General features: G+C 42.9%; 3 protein-coding genes and 1 pseudogene across 4 annotated transcripts; 1 reads left to right on the top strand and 3 right to left on the bottom strand.

Moving 5' to 3' along the window:
- Nucleotides 1–510: 510 nt before the first annotated feature.
- On the bottom strand, nucleotides 511–3,142 carry LOC310810424 (uncharacterized protein; the record flags this gene model as incomplete). Its single annotated transcript, XM_083678182.1, has 8 exons — nucleotides 511–647; nucleotides 875–900; nucleotides 1,127–1,231; nucleotides 1,346–1,606; nucleotides 1,708–2,013; nucleotides 2,253–2,555; nucleotides 2,649–2,942; nucleotides 3,082–3,142. The coding sequence occupies 8 exons, from the start codon at nucleotides 3,140–3,142 to the stop codon at nucleotides 522–524; spliced, it is 1,482 nt and encodes a 493-aa protein (XP_083534308.1). The 3' UTR covers nucleotides 511–521.
- A 680-nt stretch (nucleotides 3,143–3,822) lies between these two features.
- Nucleotides 3,823–9,965, top strand: LOC310811290 (choline transporter-like protein 4; the record flags this gene model as incomplete). Its single annotated transcript, XM_083679408.1, has 19 exons — nucleotides 3,823–3,856; nucleotides 4,071–4,119; nucleotides 4,272–4,345; nucleotides 4,595–4,673; nucleotides 4,842–4,941; nucleotides 5,103–5,234; nucleotides 5,471–5,478; nucleotides 5,819–5,887; nucleotides 6,035–6,147; nucleotides 6,875–6,974; nucleotides 7,268–7,466; nucleotides 7,668–7,927; nucleotides 8,194–8,288; nucleotides 8,434–8,537; nucleotides 8,689–8,762; nucleotides 8,902–8,972; nucleotides 9,243–9,337; nucleotides 9,565–9,649; nucleotides 9,853–9,965. The coding sequence occupies 19 exons, from the start codon at nucleotides 3,823–3,825 to the stop codon at nucleotides 9,963–9,965; spliced, it is 1,854 nt and encodes a 617-aa protein (XP_083535534.1).
- Nucleotides 9,966–10,465: 500 nt separating this feature from the next.
- Nucleotides 10,466–12,575, bottom strand: LOC310811289 (E3 ubiquitin-protein ligase TRIM17-like; annotated as a pseudogene). Its single transcript has 4 exons — nucleotides 12,075–12,575; nucleotides 11,560–11,802; nucleotides 11,098–11,101; nucleotides 10,466–10,898 (listed from the first exon to the last, which is right to left on the bottom strand). The product of its transcript is annotated as an E3 ubiquitin-protein ligase TRIM17-like (transcript).
- A 787-nt stretch (nucleotides 12,576–13,362) lies between these two features.
- On the bottom strand, nucleotides 13,363–17,112 carry cyp21a2 (cytochrome P450, family 21, subfamily A, polypeptide 2; the record flags this gene model as incomplete). Its single annotated transcript, XM_083679407.1, has 12 exons — nucleotides 13,363–13,610; nucleotides 13,694–13,797; nucleotides 14,030–14,196; nucleotides 14,348–14,461; nucleotides 14,592–14,675; nucleotides 14,811–14,897; nucleotides 15,025–15,135; nucleotides 15,603–15,698; nucleotides 16,008–16,162; nucleotides 16,312–16,401; nucleotides 16,592–16,780; nucleotides 17,082–17,112. The coding sequence occupies 12 exons, from the start codon at nucleotides 17,110–17,112 to the stop codon at nucleotides 13,363–13,365; spliced, it is 1,476 nt and encodes a 491-aa protein (XP_083535533.1).
- Nucleotides 17,113–17,977: the final 865 nt, after the last annotated feature.

Raw genomic sequence — 17,977 nt, 5'->3', positions numbered from 1 at the left:
TTCTAACAATAGATTACGATTAGATGACCAATTGTACATGTTCCTGCAGACAGATATAGATGTAGATCCTGACTTGCTGCTTGTGTGCCATTTCAGACAGAGACAGTGACATGTTATTTTGGTGGTTTGACTTTTATTCATGCTTTTTCAGGTTTTCCGCCCAGCTTGAATAAATCACATGTACTGTATCTGATAAACCATGTCTCTTTGATGAATTCATTTCTTGAGATCATATCATGAATAATTTTTTTTCTCTCCTGTAACAATCTCAAACATACACACAAACACCCACACATGTACTTGACAAGACAATAAGAAGTGATTAAGTTTGAAACATTGGCAGTCTCACTTCCTGCTTCATCCTGGCTAATAGAGGAAGGACCTGCTCTCCTGTGGGATGTGAAAGTCCAGGGTATAGTTTCTAGCACGTAGATTGATGAGATTATAGATCCACTTCATGATAATTTACATAATCTAATACATTACTCAGGACCACAAGGGGAGGATATGACACCTCACACTCAGTTCACAGCTTGCAAGAGATCATAGAAACTGTCATTAGTTCTGGATGCTACTCCTCCAGGTAGTCCTGTCTGAGGTGAAACTTCAGCATGGCTCGGCTCTTGAATGTCTTCATAGATATGAGTCTGCAAGGAAGAGATTGAATATGAAATATTTTGCATTTAGTTCAATGATAAATTCTTATTATACTGTAGCATTTGACAAATCGCATGTCAAGATACATAGAACCAACGTTAAGGCTATGAGGCATCATCCTTTATCATTAGCAAGACATGAGGAAATGGCTCTTCAAATGAAATATCAGTCGGTAACAATCTTTCACCTATTCATATTCATAAAGATTTATCCTCACCATTCCAACATTTGACTGTTCATTTCCTACAAGAACAAGGGGGAAATTAAATCAAGCTAGTTATCTTAGTAGATTTTTATTTTATTTTCACATTGACACGATTTTCACATTGACACGGTAATAAAATTATAAGAAATGCACTTTCAAATACTCACCTTTAACCTCCATTACAAAGATGACTACATTTTATTAGGATATGATGCAATCTTAGACACAGAAACTACTACCATCACATCCACATCATTATAGTACCTTCATCTCCCTTGCACTTCCTCTTCAAATAGACTCCCCCTCCAACAGCACAGAGCATTATAACCACAAGTGGAGATAACCATGCAACTACAGGTACTGCTTGACCTATTTATACAGAGGAATTTAATATTTGAGGTATTTGATATTTGAACATGGCCTTACAGTCACAAACAGAGGTCAAGATTATGCATGTTCAATGCTATTCTTAAAAACTCTTACCATCTTGAATGGCCCTCATCGCCATCTGAACCCCCTCTCTGAACACAGAGCAGGCTATCTTCTTTGTGCTCTGAGTCTGAGGGTCAGGGAGGAATAGTTTGGAGGTGAGGTTATTGTTGTGCTTTCTGGTGTCACTCTGCCACCCATCTTGGGCACTGTGAGTCCATGTTAAATTGAAGTCATCTTCACAGCCAAGTGCACAAGTGAGCAAGCAGGTCAGGGTGAGATTCTTGTTCCCAGGGGGTGCATACTCTGCTGTCACTGAAGACAAACAAGAGGGTGTTTTCTACAAGCATTAGTATACATCTTAGCACCCACACCTGATCATTTCATCAATAGTTAGAAGACCTAACGTCACTCACCACCCAGAGTGTGCAGTAGGATTGTGTTGAGGGGTAACGCTGCAGTCTCGTTGTGCTTTGCACAGTTGTACTGCCCAGAATGCAGTGCACTCACATCGCTGATGACCAGAGAACCATCTTGGTTCATGTAAGATGCAGGTAGTTCATCCTGAGGTCCAGCTGTAATGTCACCTAACTGAGACAGACTGAAGAGTAACCTATCACCCAGAGTCCACTGCAGTCTGCCTCCTATGCCAAGGGGGAAGGTGTTGTCACAGGAAAATGACACTGACTCACCCATTGTTGCAAACACTTCCTCTACACCATCTAAAAGAGGGAGAGAGAGAGAGAGAGAGAGAGAGAGAGAGAGAGAGAAAGAGGAACAAGGGGGGATCCAGCTTTGATAATCTATTAGCTTTTCTGTTACTATATTGTTGCTACTGTTTACAGAGATACAGGGGAACAGGGGGAACAGGGGAACACAAACACTGAGTAAACATGATGTCATTCCTCCTCTTCACAATTGTCTTATAGATAAGTGCTAACACTAAAATAGACAAGAGTACCTGCAAGCGTTGTGGTATAATTGAGAGTGGTCTTCACAATATGCCCCTCAGTCAGTTGACACCTCCACTTCCTGTGATGGTCAGTCTTCTTGAGCCTCTTGATGTGCAGACTAAAAATGCAAGGAGATAAGCTTTCGGTCTGAAATCTGTCTCCCTGTATCACTGTATTGGCCTCACTGAGCCACTTCAGATGTATTCCACTATGGTTGTGACATGGGACACCACCATTGAAATTATCTATGTGACATTGGAGCTCCATATCCATTCCCTCTGATTTATCCATTTCCCTTGGTGTCTGATTAACTGGTAAAAAAAAGGAGAGGAAAATAATGAAATAATGAAAACATCTGTGTCAGAAATGTTAGACAATGTAGAGTTATCACACTGGTAACATACTGGTGAGTAGCTGAAGGGAAACAGTTGAACTGGTTGCTCTATCCTCACAAGTGTAAACTCTTCCATCATCCATTTTAAGATGATCAATTTGTAGAGTGCAGTCACGTCCCAAACTCAGCCGACTGGCTTTCTCTGTATTGTCCACTCTCACCACCACACCTGATTTGACCACCGGTTCAGTTATCTCAAACTGTCCTTTCATACTCCAGTTGATAGAAGAGCAGTATCTGATGTTGGGTATGCCACATGGTAAACACACACTGCCTCCAACTGAAGCAAATACTCGAGTGCTGTCTTTAGGGGAGAATAATGCCAAGTGTTAAAACATCTTCATAACAGAGTACACAATCACCAGTGAATCAAGCATAGGTATTTGATGGATAAAATGATGTTGATATTGTTATCAAGTCTATATGAGAATATCTGTAATTACCAAATGACTGAAGTCCAAGTCTTGCCTGTAGAAGTATCAAGAGACATAAACTGAAAGACATATTCATGTCTCCTTCTCTCTCTCTCTCTCACTCTTCTGATTATCCTCATTCTTGTAATTTCTTTTTGTTGTCACATGAAATGCCCACGTCTTCTCCCTGAACTTCTTGAGCAACTTCTGCTAAAATGAGTCATGTCATAACTCTGTCAGTTAGTGGGCCTAAGTTCTAGGTTGTAAATTAAGTTTCATTAAAAAAAAAAAATCTGTATCTAATTCCATTATGTAATTAAAAACAAAACAAACAAAAAAATCAGTAAATGAACAAATCACATCACAATTTTGCCATTTTGTCCTTCATGCTGATTTTAATTCTTCTAATTATAACTGACTGTAACAGCGGGGAACTTTCCACATGTTTAGGTTTAGTGACTAAATGTGTCCTAATAATTCATGACAGTAAGGTAAATGAAATGTTTATAGGCCTACCGCTAATAGTGTAGTAGAAGCCTACACTGTATAAGAACATTCATATATTTCACAATATTTGTCTTAATAGCCTAAACCCAACATCACATCATTTGTTATACGCCCTACGTCATAATAAAAGCGCGCGCATTGAACAGGTGCCACTATTACGTTATAGACTTAGTTGCATCGCGATAAAAACATCTGGAATTCCACATTTACTGAGCCTACAAACGCCACTGTAACAACGTTTTTGTTCGTAGGGAGCTCGTAAAAATGAAACCATTGAGTGAAAAGTTGGATGATCATGGTGAGTTTGAAGTCCATAGTTGATATATTTTTCATATCATCGTCAACGTAGGCTACCAGGCCATATCGCATCAGAGTATAGTTAGCATACTGTTACGGGGTCTGTTAGGGTTTATTCTGGATAATCCCGGTTTGTCCCGCTAAAATGTAATTGGCCTTCAACTTTCTCTTAGATGAAGGTACAGTTCAGTGATTCTACCCCTCGTTTTTCCTAGGGTATGCCGCATCCTACGATCCCTTCTTCCGTGGGCCTGTCCGCAAAAGGTACTATAGGCTTATCCCATGTTGTTGTTACTTTGTGTGTCCAAACTATAGCATCATTGGTAGGTCTACTAGTAGGCAACAAGTGACTCAGTTTCCGTTTCCATTCTATCCAGCACCTCTATAGTTAATTTGTTGTTTGTATGTCTCTCCAGAAGTTGCACAGATGTTATCTGTTGCATACTCTTCTTGGCAGCCATTGCTGGCTACATGGTTGTGGGAGTCCTGGGTAGGAAAGATTTATTATTCAATTCACTGTCATCATCATCTCATGTCAATTTCTTGCTCATATAGAACCCTGTCAGAATGTCCATGACATTACTAGATTAGAGGAGAAAGCACTAACTGTCCTATTTCAGTCAAGTGATATCCCTTGTCACACATCAACCAAAGCACCCTACAAATTCATGGGATTAGTACATATGAGAAGTCTTAGCATGGACATAAACATTCCTCCCTTGTTTTCTCTTTCCACCAGCCTGGTTGTTTGGAGACCCTCGCCATGTTCTCTTCCCCAGGAACTCTACTGGAATGTTCTGCGGCGCTGGAATGAATACGTGAGTCTATACACAATGTGCCCAAGTGCTTAGGGTCAAGAGGGTGACACATACTGTAAAACATGACTACTCATTCTGCAAGCAGTATGTATCCTAAAGGTTGAGTGCATTAGGGTAACAATTTTATGATCAAGCAACTCAGTGGTGTGTTTAATCTACTCTTGTCAGAGACCAGCCCAGCATGTTCTACTTGGACATATTGAAGTGTGCGACAACCACCAACGTGATGGCTGCAGCACTGAATGGCATACAGTGTCCTACTACACAGGTGTGACTGTCTCTGCTTTTGCCTCTGCATATGGCTATAGTGAAAGTATGAAACATCCTCTCTTACCACTATAGATGTTTCCTGCTTCCTGCACTGGACATGACGTTATTTCATGACTCACAATGAACGCCCCCCCCCCCCCCCTCCCCTCCCCTTGCCAGGTATGCGTCAGCGAGTGTCCCTCTCAGTTCTGGATGCTGCCCCCAGCTGCCTATGCACCTGGGGCCAAACCCAATGACTTCTTCCAGCAGCAGTTCTGTGACCCCAGCCTCAGCCTGGCTGACACCACATGGGTACAGTGTACTTTATATGGTTGTAGGCTATATTTAACAGAGCATGGAGCTGAATGTAATTCACTATAAGATTCAATGACATTGTGAAACATGTATCCACAGATGATGTATGTGCCTGTCACTCTACTAATACATTTTGACCTTCCCCTTTCTATGTTTTGTAATATCCTTCCTTTTATTCAGACTGTTCAAGACATTCTTGATAAGGAACTTTGTCCATATTTCTACGTTCCAAGTATACCAGGTAAAGTCTTACACATGCAATACTATCAGCATGAATGTTGGACTCGAAAGGATGCAATTAAAGACCATAGTAATCTTAAGAACACATTTAACTGACTGTGAATCTTTAGTTCACTGAACTCATACATATTTGTATGCTTCACTGTAGCTTTGGGAAGGTGTTTACCCAGTCTAGACGCTCTTCAGACCATTCCCTCCAACTTCACTCTGCCCGGAATGGCCTCTATCAACGAAACAGTCAACAGCATAACAAATGCCATGGGGTAGTTACCACAGCACCTACAGTAATGAATATTTATGCACAGGACTGTGTCACCTAACATATCTGTTCTCTATTTCAGCTCTCTGATATCTGGCTTCAATGCCAAGGCAATAGGAGTGAGGATCTTCGAAGACTTTGCCTCTTCTTGGTACTGGATATTACTGTAAGTAACTGGATATTACAGTAAGTCTGATGTTATCTATCAAATTGAGAAGATGCTCTGGTTTAACAGGGGTGTTTTATATGCTCAGTCCATGACTCGGCTGCTCAACAAGTGTGTCTCCTGTGCTTTCAGTGGTCTAATGGTGGCCATGGTGGCCAGTATACTGTTCCTGTTGTTGCTGAGGTATCTGGCTTTTGTTCTGATCTGGGTCCTCATCGTAGGGGTCCTGGTCATAGGAGGCTATGGTAAGTATGATACTAGCAGGGACGGACTGGGACAACAAAACGGCCCTGGACTTTCAGCCGATGGGACGGGATGGGGACGGGGAAGGGGACGGAGGGGGAAGAGAGAGGGGGGGGTGCATGCAGGGCTACATGAACCCACAGATCATGTCACTCACCGGCACCTGCAGCCCACAGATTGACCAGCCTATACACTAGCCCCGCAGCCCACAGATCGACCGGCCCATACACTAGCCCACGGCCCACAGATCGACCGGCCCATACACTTGCCCACGGCCCACAGATCGACCAGCCCACCGGGAATTCTCCCAGTGCTGGTTACTAGTATACAGCTCCACAGTCTGTGTGGTATTAGATGAAATGGGATTGAGTGCTGGGCTTGTTACTTCCTTTATTCCTCCGAATAATTTACAGTCACACAAACAGTAAACTGTATGATACATTTTATTGATGTATTACTGCTTTTATATATATGGCGTCTCTCCACCAGGTATATGGCACTGCTACTCAGAATATGACCATTTCAGCAACTCCAAACTGTCAATCAGTGATCTTGCCTTCAAGACACACATCTCAGTCTACCTTCAAGTGAAAGAGACCTGGCTGGCTTTCTGTGAGTTTGTCTATATGTCTGTGTGTGCCTTATGCAGTATAGTGTCTCTGTAAAGCGTTGACTGTCAGTGCTCAGGAGTCAAAGGTCAGTATGTGACTCTATTCTCTCTCTCCTCAGTGATCATCCTGTGTCTGGTGGAGGTGACTCTGATTCTGATCCTTGCTTGCCTCAGGAAGAGACTCTCTATCGCTGTCGATCTTATTGAGGAGTCCAGCAAGTAGGACTTGCCTCTCTGAAACTTATTGTGCCTCCACATAGAATATTTGTTAGACCAGCAAGAACAATGATGTCACTGCTAGAGATAGCCCTATTGGTTGTATTAAGTATCAGGTCAGAATGTTCTAGCAATTATCAATGACTGCACTGTACAAACTGGGGCAAAATGATATGAACATAAAGTTGTGGCTGTTTACCCTTAAGTTACCAGGGTGCTTATGAACTGTACAGAACATGTGAGATCCTTTTATCCTGTAAGAAACTAGGTGTAATGTTGATCTGTTCTTTCTACAGGGCGGTGGGTTACCTGATGTCCACCCTGGTTTACCCTCTGTTCACCTTTGTCCTGCTGGTGGTGTGTGTGTCCTACTGGGGGATGACCTCCCTGTACTTGTCCACATCAGGGGCTCCTGTCTACCGAGTAGTGTCTCTCAGCAACGCCTCTGTGGCGAACTGCGGTCTCATCAACGGCACAGAGAACTGCCATCCACAGGTAACCTAGCAGGGCTTATGGCTCACTACTATGGAGCCTGTATGCCTTTTATGACACAAACATGGTTGTACATTTTCATGGTTATACTCACAATTTGATTTTCACCTACAATTGTTAATAACTTTAGGTATGCATGCAGCTAATTCTCTACCGCTTATCTCTCCCATCTGGACTCCCCTCTCCCCCAACTTCTCCTGTCAGACGTTCAACTCCTCGGCCTACCCAGTGTGCCCCTCTGTTCGCTGCGTCTTCTTCAAGTACGATGACGAGGGGATGTTCCAGAGGAACATCGTCTACCTGCAGATCTACAACATCCTTGCCTTCCTGTGGTGTGTTAACTTTGTCATCGCCCTGGGCCAGTGCACGCTTGCTGGAGTGTTTGCCTCCTACTACTGGGCCTTCAGCAAGCCTGCCGACATCCCTCCATTCCCCCTGTCCCAGGCCTTCATCCGCACTCTACGGTAAGATCTGTGGAGCGCCAGATTTCTGTACTGAATGTGTGCCTATCGCCAGATCACTGAACTCTCCCCAAATCTTCAATATGTGGGCCATAGTACAGTATGATGATGGGTGAATGTAAAGAGTTACACCCATCTCCCTCTAAACGTCATACTTCAAACAGTGGTGAATTTCTGCAGCACTATATGATTGATTTTGATTATGTCTTTGTGTTTGCATGGAGTTTTATTGTGCTTCAATACCTGCTATTTTATTTTGTTCTGGAAAGGTACCACGTTGGCTCTCTGGCATTTGGCTCTGTTCTCCTCACCGCCTTCCAGCTCTTCAGGATGCTGCTAGAGCACATAGAACATAAGTATCGTGGTAAGGCTACAGACCCAATGTTTTTCAAATGGGTCCGCTCTGAATAGACATGCACAGTAAATGTACAGACACATGTTCCTCTGGGATTTGATGAGTATTCAGTCATGAGTGAATGTCATCCCCAGTACTGTGAATATCTCCTCAGATTCGAAGAGCTCCATCAGTCGCTTTCTGATGAACTGCTTCAGGTGTTGCTTCTGGTGTCTGGAAACCTTCATGAAGATCCTCAACAGAAATGCTTACGTCATGGTCAGTCCCATATATTCTGATGGTCGTTGAGTCAGTCTGCAGTAATTTATGTGGAGAGTCGTGGTATCCCTACTTGCTGTATTGAGTATTGTAAATGATAACGCTGTTTGTGCTTCTGAGTAATGTCTTTATCCTTTTGATCTATGAGCAGATTGCCATCTATGGAGACAGCTTTTGTGTGTCAAGCAGAAATGCTTACATGCTGTTGATGAGGAACATCGGACGGTGAGACGATAATTAAGCGGCTTATTTGATTGTTTGAATAAGAGTTATGAGTATCTATTTTGAGTTCCTCTTCCTCTATCTCGTCTCAAGCTGCCATTCTGTCAGATTGTTTAAGTGTACATTATATCTTCGTCCACAGGGTGGTGGTACTGGACAAAGTGACAGATGTGCTGTTATTCTTTGGCAAACTTCTAGTGGTCGGAGCAGTTGGTAAGACAATTATATGTGACTTCAATTTTGTTTAAACTTATTACTATGCTGAATAGATTGTTTGTGAACAACTCGATTTTTAAAAACTTTAAACTGATATTAAAACTGGCATACAGTGTTTGCAATGTTAATACACTTATAAAAGTGACGGTGACCATTTTATCTTCAGCGGTTGTGTTTATTATCTGCACTCTTATCTCTCCTTCAGTATAGCCTTATGATTCAAAGTTATCTCCCAATTAGTGAACTGACCCATCTCTGTTTGGTCAGGGGTGCTGGCTTTTTTCTTCTTCTCTGGAAATATTCGCCTGCCTGGGGATACCTTCCAGGCAGAGATGCTCAACTACTACTGGGTGCCTATCCTTGTAAGTGTGCTCAATAGTGTTGTCAACCAAATACTCAACTCTCCCTTGTTGTTTCTCAATGAACATATGATACATTGCATGAATGTTTGACAGAGTTACACAATCTACATAATAAAACATGGATGAAGTATGTTGATACTTTACTCAATACTATTTTGGAATGTATGTTACCATTATGTTGATAGTCATGTCTCATAATGCTTTGTTGTGGTGATGTTGCTTTGTAGACGGTGATGGTGGGATCTTACCTCATTGCTCAGGGCTTCTTTAGTGTGTACAGCATGTGTGTCGACACCCTTTTCCTCTGCTTCCGTGAGTAACACCTTACCTACCAACATCTACACTGCACTAGCTCCTTTTACCACTCTTTTTACATCCTAAGGCTTCAAAAGTCTAACCCTCAGTCAAGGTGACAAGTAGAGTAAAGTAGAGTAGAGTAGAGTAGAGTAGAGTAGAGTAGAGTAGAGTAGAGTAGAGTAGAGTTGAGAATGACTGGTGTGTTCTTCCTTCTACAGTGGAGGACCTAGAGAGGAATGATGGAACTTCCGAGAAGCCTTATTACATGTCTAGGAATCTGATGAGAATCCTCCGCAAACCCAAACAGATTGAGTCAGAGCAGGAACAGTAACTTCTCCCCTAACCTTCCCCCACCCTTTCCCTTCATCCCCTCTCCCCCATCCCCCTGCCGCACCCCCACCCCCTCTACCCACCTTTTATTAAACATAGCAGCATCAAGCATTCTCAGTCAGACTACTGTTTTTTTGTTTTGTTTGTTTGACACTGAAGGGTTGGCTGTTGTAGTTATGGTGCAGTAGTAACAGAATACAGAAACCATTAAAGGTGAAGTTGTGGGTGCACAGTAGAACATGTAATGGAAAATAGCAGTCTTTAGTTTGAGATTTAAAAAGTAACACATCTCTGAATAGCACCGTAATTTAAATGAGAATCACAATTTACCCAAAATAGATATATGGTATAAAACCAGCTGGCCTTTTCTGACACGTAGGAACAAGTGGAGAGTGGGAAGTTGATGTAGAAAACAAAGGCCTACTACCCTCCACATGTCATTAGTTTTAGTTTAAGTTGCATATTAGCAACTTTTGATTTTATATTTTCTGTACATTGCCATTAATGTCTTGGGTTGATCATTGTCAGAGGCTGGGCAAGACTGGCACAAGAAGCCGAGTAAAGCGTTTCCCTAAAATCTACACCCAAATAAGAGAACAAGGGTGCCATATCAGTGACAGCGTAGAAGGATAACCGCCGTCTTTCCAAAGGTCATGTAGCCATTCTGAGGACACAGCACCACCCAATCCCTCCTCTCGCTGTCTCCCCCACTACACCCAAAGTCTAGCTGGTCTCCTATGTCCATCCACCTCCCAGTAGTGGCTTCCCGAGGTGAAGCTCCTGCTGGCCAACACACAGGGGCTGAACTCAAAGCACTGGTCCCCCGGCTGGGACCCTGCTCTCAGGGTGTGGCTGCAACAGGCAGATGTGAGGTCATCAGAGAAGGACAGGAAGAGATTGGTAGTAGTGGGGTTGAGGGTCAGAGTGCACAGACCTGGAGAAGACAAGATAAAGCGTAATGAATTCCCAATGTTAATAACCGATTTACTGTAGCTTTTTCGGGGGGATGTTTCCAGGAAGTTAATGTGAGAAGTGTCATCTCATAGAATTAAGCACCAAATCAGATACGCTCGTACAAGTTTCAGCTGAACAAAGATGTTTGAGGTGCAACTGCGTGAACTCATCATGCATACCCTGCTGAGATCCAGCACAGCATACACAGTGTGGTTGACAACAGACACGTACAGTAAACCATACTGTTACTGTACACAGCCCTACCTGGTTGAACAGCCCTACCTTCCACACCTGGTATTGAATCGGCCCTTTGTAAACGCCCAGGTCGAGCTCCTCAATGACATCATCATCTTGCACTCTCCAGTTTGCTCTCAGCCAATAGTAGAGAGAACATGGTCATTTAGGGCAACAGATATACCATTGAGTGGGTGAAAGTTGACTTAGTTAGGCTAGCATGGGTATCAAAACATAAGAAAGCATACATTACCTCACTGTGAGTTCCTGAATGTCCTGTACGGAAAGTATATTTGAATTCATGATATGTTGACAGTTAATCTGTGTTTAACATACTAGTCTGTCCGTATACAGCAGAGTTATGTTTAATTAAGTACTTATTCCAAGCTCTTGTGAAATCTAATTACCTTTAGTGCTGTGGGATCATCCACGTCTGCCCCTAGACGTCCCTTGATTGAGGTCACATCCTGTTGCAGGTTGTCTGTTTCCTGTGTGAGGTGAAACAGGGCTTTTTGCCTGCTGTCCAGCTGCCTCTGAGTGTCTCTGCCTCTCTCTGCCTCAGCACAGTCTCTGCCTTTCTCTGAGAATACTCTGCAGAAGAGCCTCACAGTCTCCTCTGTGATGAACTCATGAAGGGAGACAGACTGGCTCTTCAGAGAATGAAAATGACAGTTGTGTTAAGTTAACCAACAAAACATTGATTGATTGTGAAAAGTGGATTTATACCTACTTTAATTTCCTGTATTTTCTGTTCTCTTTCATGGAGAAGCCCCTTACGTTCCTCCCTCTGTTTCTCAAAATAGGTGACAGCTGCATGAAAACATTCCAGCAAAATACTAATTATGACATTCATTGTCATTCTTTACTCTCTATCGCTCTTAGATATTTTCCCTTTTGTCATCACCTTTCTTGTCTCACCCACCTCACACTGCTTCTGGATCTCCTCTATGGGTGCCAGGCTGTGGGTGCGATGCTCTACCACACATACCACACAGATGGCCACCTTCTCCTCCACACAGTACATCTTCACGGCCTCACTGTGGACTGAACAGACTCCCCCTCCACCACAGTACTGCTGCTCCCTCTGTGATTCAGATAGAGACGTGGCTCCTCCCTCCCAATCCTAGGTTCCGCACTCGCCCCATGATAGTGGCGAGTAGTTTATTGCTCTTTAAGGCAAACTGGGGGAAGATTTCTTGACACAAAAGGCAGATGTGAACTGTCTTTCTTGTCCACCTCCTGTCCTCCTCTCTCCTTCCCCTCTTTTTTTCCCTCTCTCCAGTAGTCCACAATACACTGTCTACAGTTGTTGTTCTCACAGTCTAGCCTAACTGGATCAGTGCAGAGGGAAGAGTACAATAGACAGGTCACATCATTGACCAGACATGGCCAAGCCTGCCTCCTCTGCTGATAATGATGTCATTATCACCACCACAGGCAATGAATTCAGTCTTGGATTAGATTGAGCTAGACTGAAATGGAAAAGAAAGTGATTAATTTCATCAATATACCCTTATAGTATAATAGCATTTAATAATATAAAGCCACTGAGTGCAAGGTAGATGATACACGTTTTCTTTACAATAGCAAATATTCAGTTGAATAGATACAACAGATTAGATGTTTTGCTGCAATTTTAGCACTCATAAACATAATTTCTGTCAGTCAAACTTTGCTGTGGTGAACTCTGTCAAATTGAATTACTAACCTCTTTTCCTTTGTACTGTATTCTGAAGTTTCAGTTTCAGCTGTAAACTTCAGCTTGTGTTGAGCGACCTTATTGCTCCCCTTCTCTGAGATGCTTCACATTATCAGCTTGAATGTTCACTTTCCCTGTTTTTACCCCCTCTAACACCCACCCACGGTCGTAGATCAAAAGACAGAAACCTTTCAACTGTTCAGATCGCTTTAAGGCACACAAGGGTTCAGTAATGAGGTAACTAAAAACAGTTCAGTACTGAGTTTTATTGAATGAATGCTGTATTTTGTCATTTATTGAATTATTCATTGTTAAAAGTGTCATTGTTGTCCTCTCAAAATCCTCATAATCACCATGCAATGTATTTATCAAGCACTGCTTTTATTGATATATGAAAGAAATTATGAACCAAACAATTTCCAGTATCTGCACAATATTCTCTTTCTAACAGTAAAAGTGTGTACTAACTAAATCCTGATGATTGATGTAATACTACGACTTTACAAACTAGTCAAACTCCAGGTCTTGGATGTGCTATGACTTTGTAGGACTTGGCTTTGAGCACCACACTAGCAACTCCTTTCAGGTCCGGCAGAGAGGCCTCATTTTCAGGAAGGAGAAACTGGAAATCACGCAGCAAGTAGGCAGTGAACAGAAAGAGTTCCATTTTGGCAACAGACTCCCCCAGGCACAGTCGGGCCCCCCCTCCGAAAGGCAAGAGAGCACGCGTAGAGGCCCCCCCACCCTCCAGAAAGCGCTCTGAAAGAAAGAAGGGGCTACTGTTAGCTTTACTGGAAATGTGCTGTGCCAAGTCAAAGGAATGCACTCAACATTTCAAGCACCTGGTTTGAAGGTGTAAGGGTCCGTCCACACTGCAGGGTCGTGGTGTGCCCCAAACAGATTAGGGATGATGACTGTGTTCTCAGGGATGAAATAACCCGCAATACTGTGCACATAGAGTACAGAATATGCAATGTGATCAAACATTGCATTTATTTAGGTTTGCTCCAAAAAAGGTAGGGAAGGAAATAGGCAAGACATACATTTACTGTTCAATTTGGATAGAACTGTACTGTGGTAAACTTCAAAAGCAGACTTACGGCATACCCAACAGTAACTGCCCTGTATGTTAGTTTGCAGTATGTCAGTGTTACCGTAAAGTGTATTCTGCTGTTCACCTGCTGTCTCTGATGGCGCGGTGAGGCACTGCCAGTGGAGCCACGGGCCTGAGTCTGAGTACCTCACTGATCACAGCACAAAGGACAGGCAGTCTGTGTCTGTCACTGTACTGCGGGTAGCGCCCCTCCAGCACTGTACACAACTCATTATACACTCTACACTGCACCTAGAGGGAAAGAGGGGGGGAGGGAGGGAGGTGGGGAGAGAGCAGCTGAGCATGTGTTTATTTATCAATATCAGACTCAAGTTTTGTCTTATACTATAATCTGGCATTAAAGTAAAAATGGGGGAAAACAAATCTAGAGAAAATACTGTACCTCCGGCCTATGCAGTAGAAATGCTACAGTCCAGCAAAGCCAGGCAGCAGTGGTCTCTGTGCCCCCAATGAGGAGGTCCACTGTGGCCATGTGAACATGAATGTCTGTCAGAACCTGTAGACAGACCATGACAAGGCCTTACTTTACCACAGTATCATACTACCTGATCTGAAATAGCATCAATGTTACGGTAACTGGATGCATCAGTGAATGTGTATAGTGTGCTTGGATAGCTAATACCCACCACCCCCTGTGCTGTGTCCTGTGGTTGCTCAAGGACCTGGAGTAGAGAGCCTGTGATGGCATCCTCTGACCTTTTGCCGTGTATCTGCATGCAGTATAAACATTGGCATAAAAAATGTATCTGAGATACATTTAGATGCATTTGTTTTACATTTTGGAAGGTGTGGCTGGTTTATTATTCTATAGTCCACAGAGGCTTGTAAAAGTATTTCATACCAACCTTATACTCATTCAGATGTGTTCTTATGATGTCATCTCTCCTGGCCACCTCTCTCAGGAGACGGGAAAATGGAGGATTGGGTAGTTTCTTTGAGAAAGAGGAACATAATGTCGATTATAGAACATTTTACTACACTTTTCACTTTCACAATTATCAAAAATAGCTATATCTATGTATAGAAGAGCGGTAGTCTTTGTGTGCGGTGTATACAGACTCTGAGCAGTGGGAAGGAGTCCAGCGCTGAGATCCAAGAGGAGCCCCATAGTGACACGATCTCATTGAGACAACCATGCAGACGCTGCAACTCAGCTGAGTTCTTCTCATACTGGAGTACGCACAGGGTTAACCAGGGTTAACTTACAACACATTACACCATATTACAGCACATTTCTCCAACAATCCCACGGTCAAATCTTACTGTTACATGTTATTGATTGCATAAAGTGGAATGACATCAACAGAAAACTAACCATGCAAGGCAATGACCCAAATATCCCACATACCCAAAGTGTGTCGGCCTCAACCACTCTAGATAGCAGACCTCTGTTCATTTATAAATAGGAACGTTTTGCAACTGTAATAAATGTGCTCATCAGGTTCCTGTTTATGAGATGCACAGCCCACACAGTGTAAAAATACATGCAACATTGCTTTTTTTTAGTCTTGTTTATCCATTGACCCAACCCTGTATGCACTATACAGTACATATGACCCCCTAGTTCTAATATTAATCTCCCTTGGTTTCCACAGGAGGAACACACTGTACAGATGGTAGGACAAACAGATACTCACTTCTTTCCCAAAAGCCAGAGTGGTGATGACATTGCTGGCAGCTACAGTGAAGTCCTCTGAGAGATCCACAGCTCTGCCATTGTAGTCCAGTAGGACCTGGTGGATATAAGAGGTTTGATCATCAATAGTATGAACTTGTTGATATCAAACTATCCAGTTCATATAGTAATGCTTGTAGGCATTACATATGCATATCATTTTGCTAACGTTTATAGAACCTAGAACCTCGTATTCAAAAATATTACAATAAATGATTCACTATTTTGTGGTTTACATGAGTTTAAATTGTGTAATATCCAGTTCATACAGTTAGCTTGTACATGCTTGAAGACATTCCATGGTAGTACACAGTGCGTCTATTGTTGTTGTCCCCTCCCTGCAGCACAGTGAGGGTTTGTTACGTACTTGTCGCAGGTGGAGAGCCTGTTTCTGGATGACACTGTGCAACGACTGCTGTGAGCAACGCTGCAAAGCATTGTGGGCCAGACGGCGATGTGCCCTCCACTCCTCGCTGTAGTCCCCCAGAGAGATGGAGCGCCCTCCCCCAGACACTACGTCTCCTGAGAGAGGTACAGAGGAGTAGAGAGGGAGGGATGGAGGGGGGAGAGATTTAGGTGAAGGGGAAAATTATATCGAATGAAAACACATGTGAGTTAGAGTGTCAGAAAAGATTAATGGTTGCCTGGCAGGCACTGGTTATGTACTTTACCGGTGTAAGAATGTGGTCTCCCTGCAAAGTCAGACCATTTCTTTATCAATGCTTCTCTGATGACGTCACCACTGTTTAATACCACCATGGCTGCAACAAAGCAATTTATAGAATCAAGCCTAATTATAATTTCACATTGTTGATGAAACAACAATTTAAAGTGGTAAAACACAATTTCTCTTGTACTCATTTTTCACTTTGAATAAAAAATTTTTTTTCGTGATGATTGTACTTGTGTGAACAAGATACAGTATATTATAATAACAAGTATACTGATTACTGGTGTTGCCACATATGAGGCGGTAGATGTTTCCATAGCGTTGTGCCAGGGATGTCAGGTGACTGGGCAGGTGGTCATGTGCCAGCTCCATCATGTTGCCCAGTAAAGGGAGGCATATTGGGCCAGGGAGGGAGGGGGGGGCAGAGTGGGGAAGGAACTGATTGAGAAAGTGCAGAAGTGTAGATTGAACTGGATGGAGGAGATAGAGAAGATACATAGATACATGATTACTACTCTTGAACTTATTACACCAATTTATAGCTCATTATCGGGTCATAAAGCTACGGTACAAGTTGTACAAGTTACGATAACTTACACATTTTATAATTAGAGAGTAGGCTCTTTGAAAGACAAGGATGATGCCCAATATGCGATAGGAGGACAGGATTAGGCCTACCTTTTGATTGACGTCCTTTTTGTTTGAGTTTGTCTCTTTGTCCAGGAAAGTAGATGAGTATCATCCACAGGGCTACAAGCAGCAGCACAGTACCCCCAATTACCACTGACACACACGACGACATCATGGGCTTTTTTGTGTCTCTGATCTGGTCCCAAAAAAGTCACCTATCTCTGTGTTCTCCTATTTATGCCCTACTCCTCTGACTCCCCTGGATGTCCCACCCCCTACAGTGCTCAAGGACAGGTAAATGTTGCTCTACCCTTGAGGGATCCTGCTGTTATTTTAAGATCTTCACTGTTCAATAGGATGGAATGTCATTTGACATTGGACGATAACTGACCAAGCAGGTTTTGTTGTAACATGTCTCCCTGGTTGCACCAAGGCAGGGTCTGAACGATATGGCAACATGTGTTTCCTTTGGCAGAAAGACTGAGATTAGAACAGCAAAATGTGTTTTCTTTGGTAGAAAAACTGAGATAGGGTCAGAGCGACCATCTTTGCATAGAGAGAGGTGGTACAGTGTGTGTATGTGTGGATGTGTGTGTGTGTGGGTGCGTGTGGGTGGATTTTTAGATTTTAATGTGTGTGTGTGTGTGTGTGTGTGTGTGTGTGTGTGTGTGTGTGTGTGTGTGTGTGTGTAAAACCTAAAACGACCAGAAGAGGGACTGAGGGGCTCTTGCTGGTTTACTGACAGACCAAAACAATGGGGTTGACATGCTTAGTGGAAGAGAAGAGTAATATGTAAATAAATCTATAAAATGTCACATGAATGCAAGCAGGAGTGAGTGGACTCAAACCCAGCACACTCTAAAGCCGAAAAAATGCAACTGCATGTTTTTTCCGCAGAACAGTCAAATATGGTTATCTCATTTACTACTGATGCAGATTCCTCCACAGTGTTTGGCAACTGATGTATCACAGCGTTACCTCCTGTCTACTGAACCTAATACAATCATACATTATGTAGCCTCCTGTCCTGGCCTGGC

The sequence above is a fragment of the Argentina silus genome, assembly GCF_951799395.1.
Source record: "Argentina silus genome assembly, chromosome: 10".
Lineage (NCBI taxonomy): Eukaryota > Metazoa > Chordata > Actinopteri > Argentiniformes > Argentinidae > Argentina > Argentina silus.
Note: the sequence above shows the minus strand (reverse complement) of the source record. Positions and strands in the feature narration are given on the sequence as shown.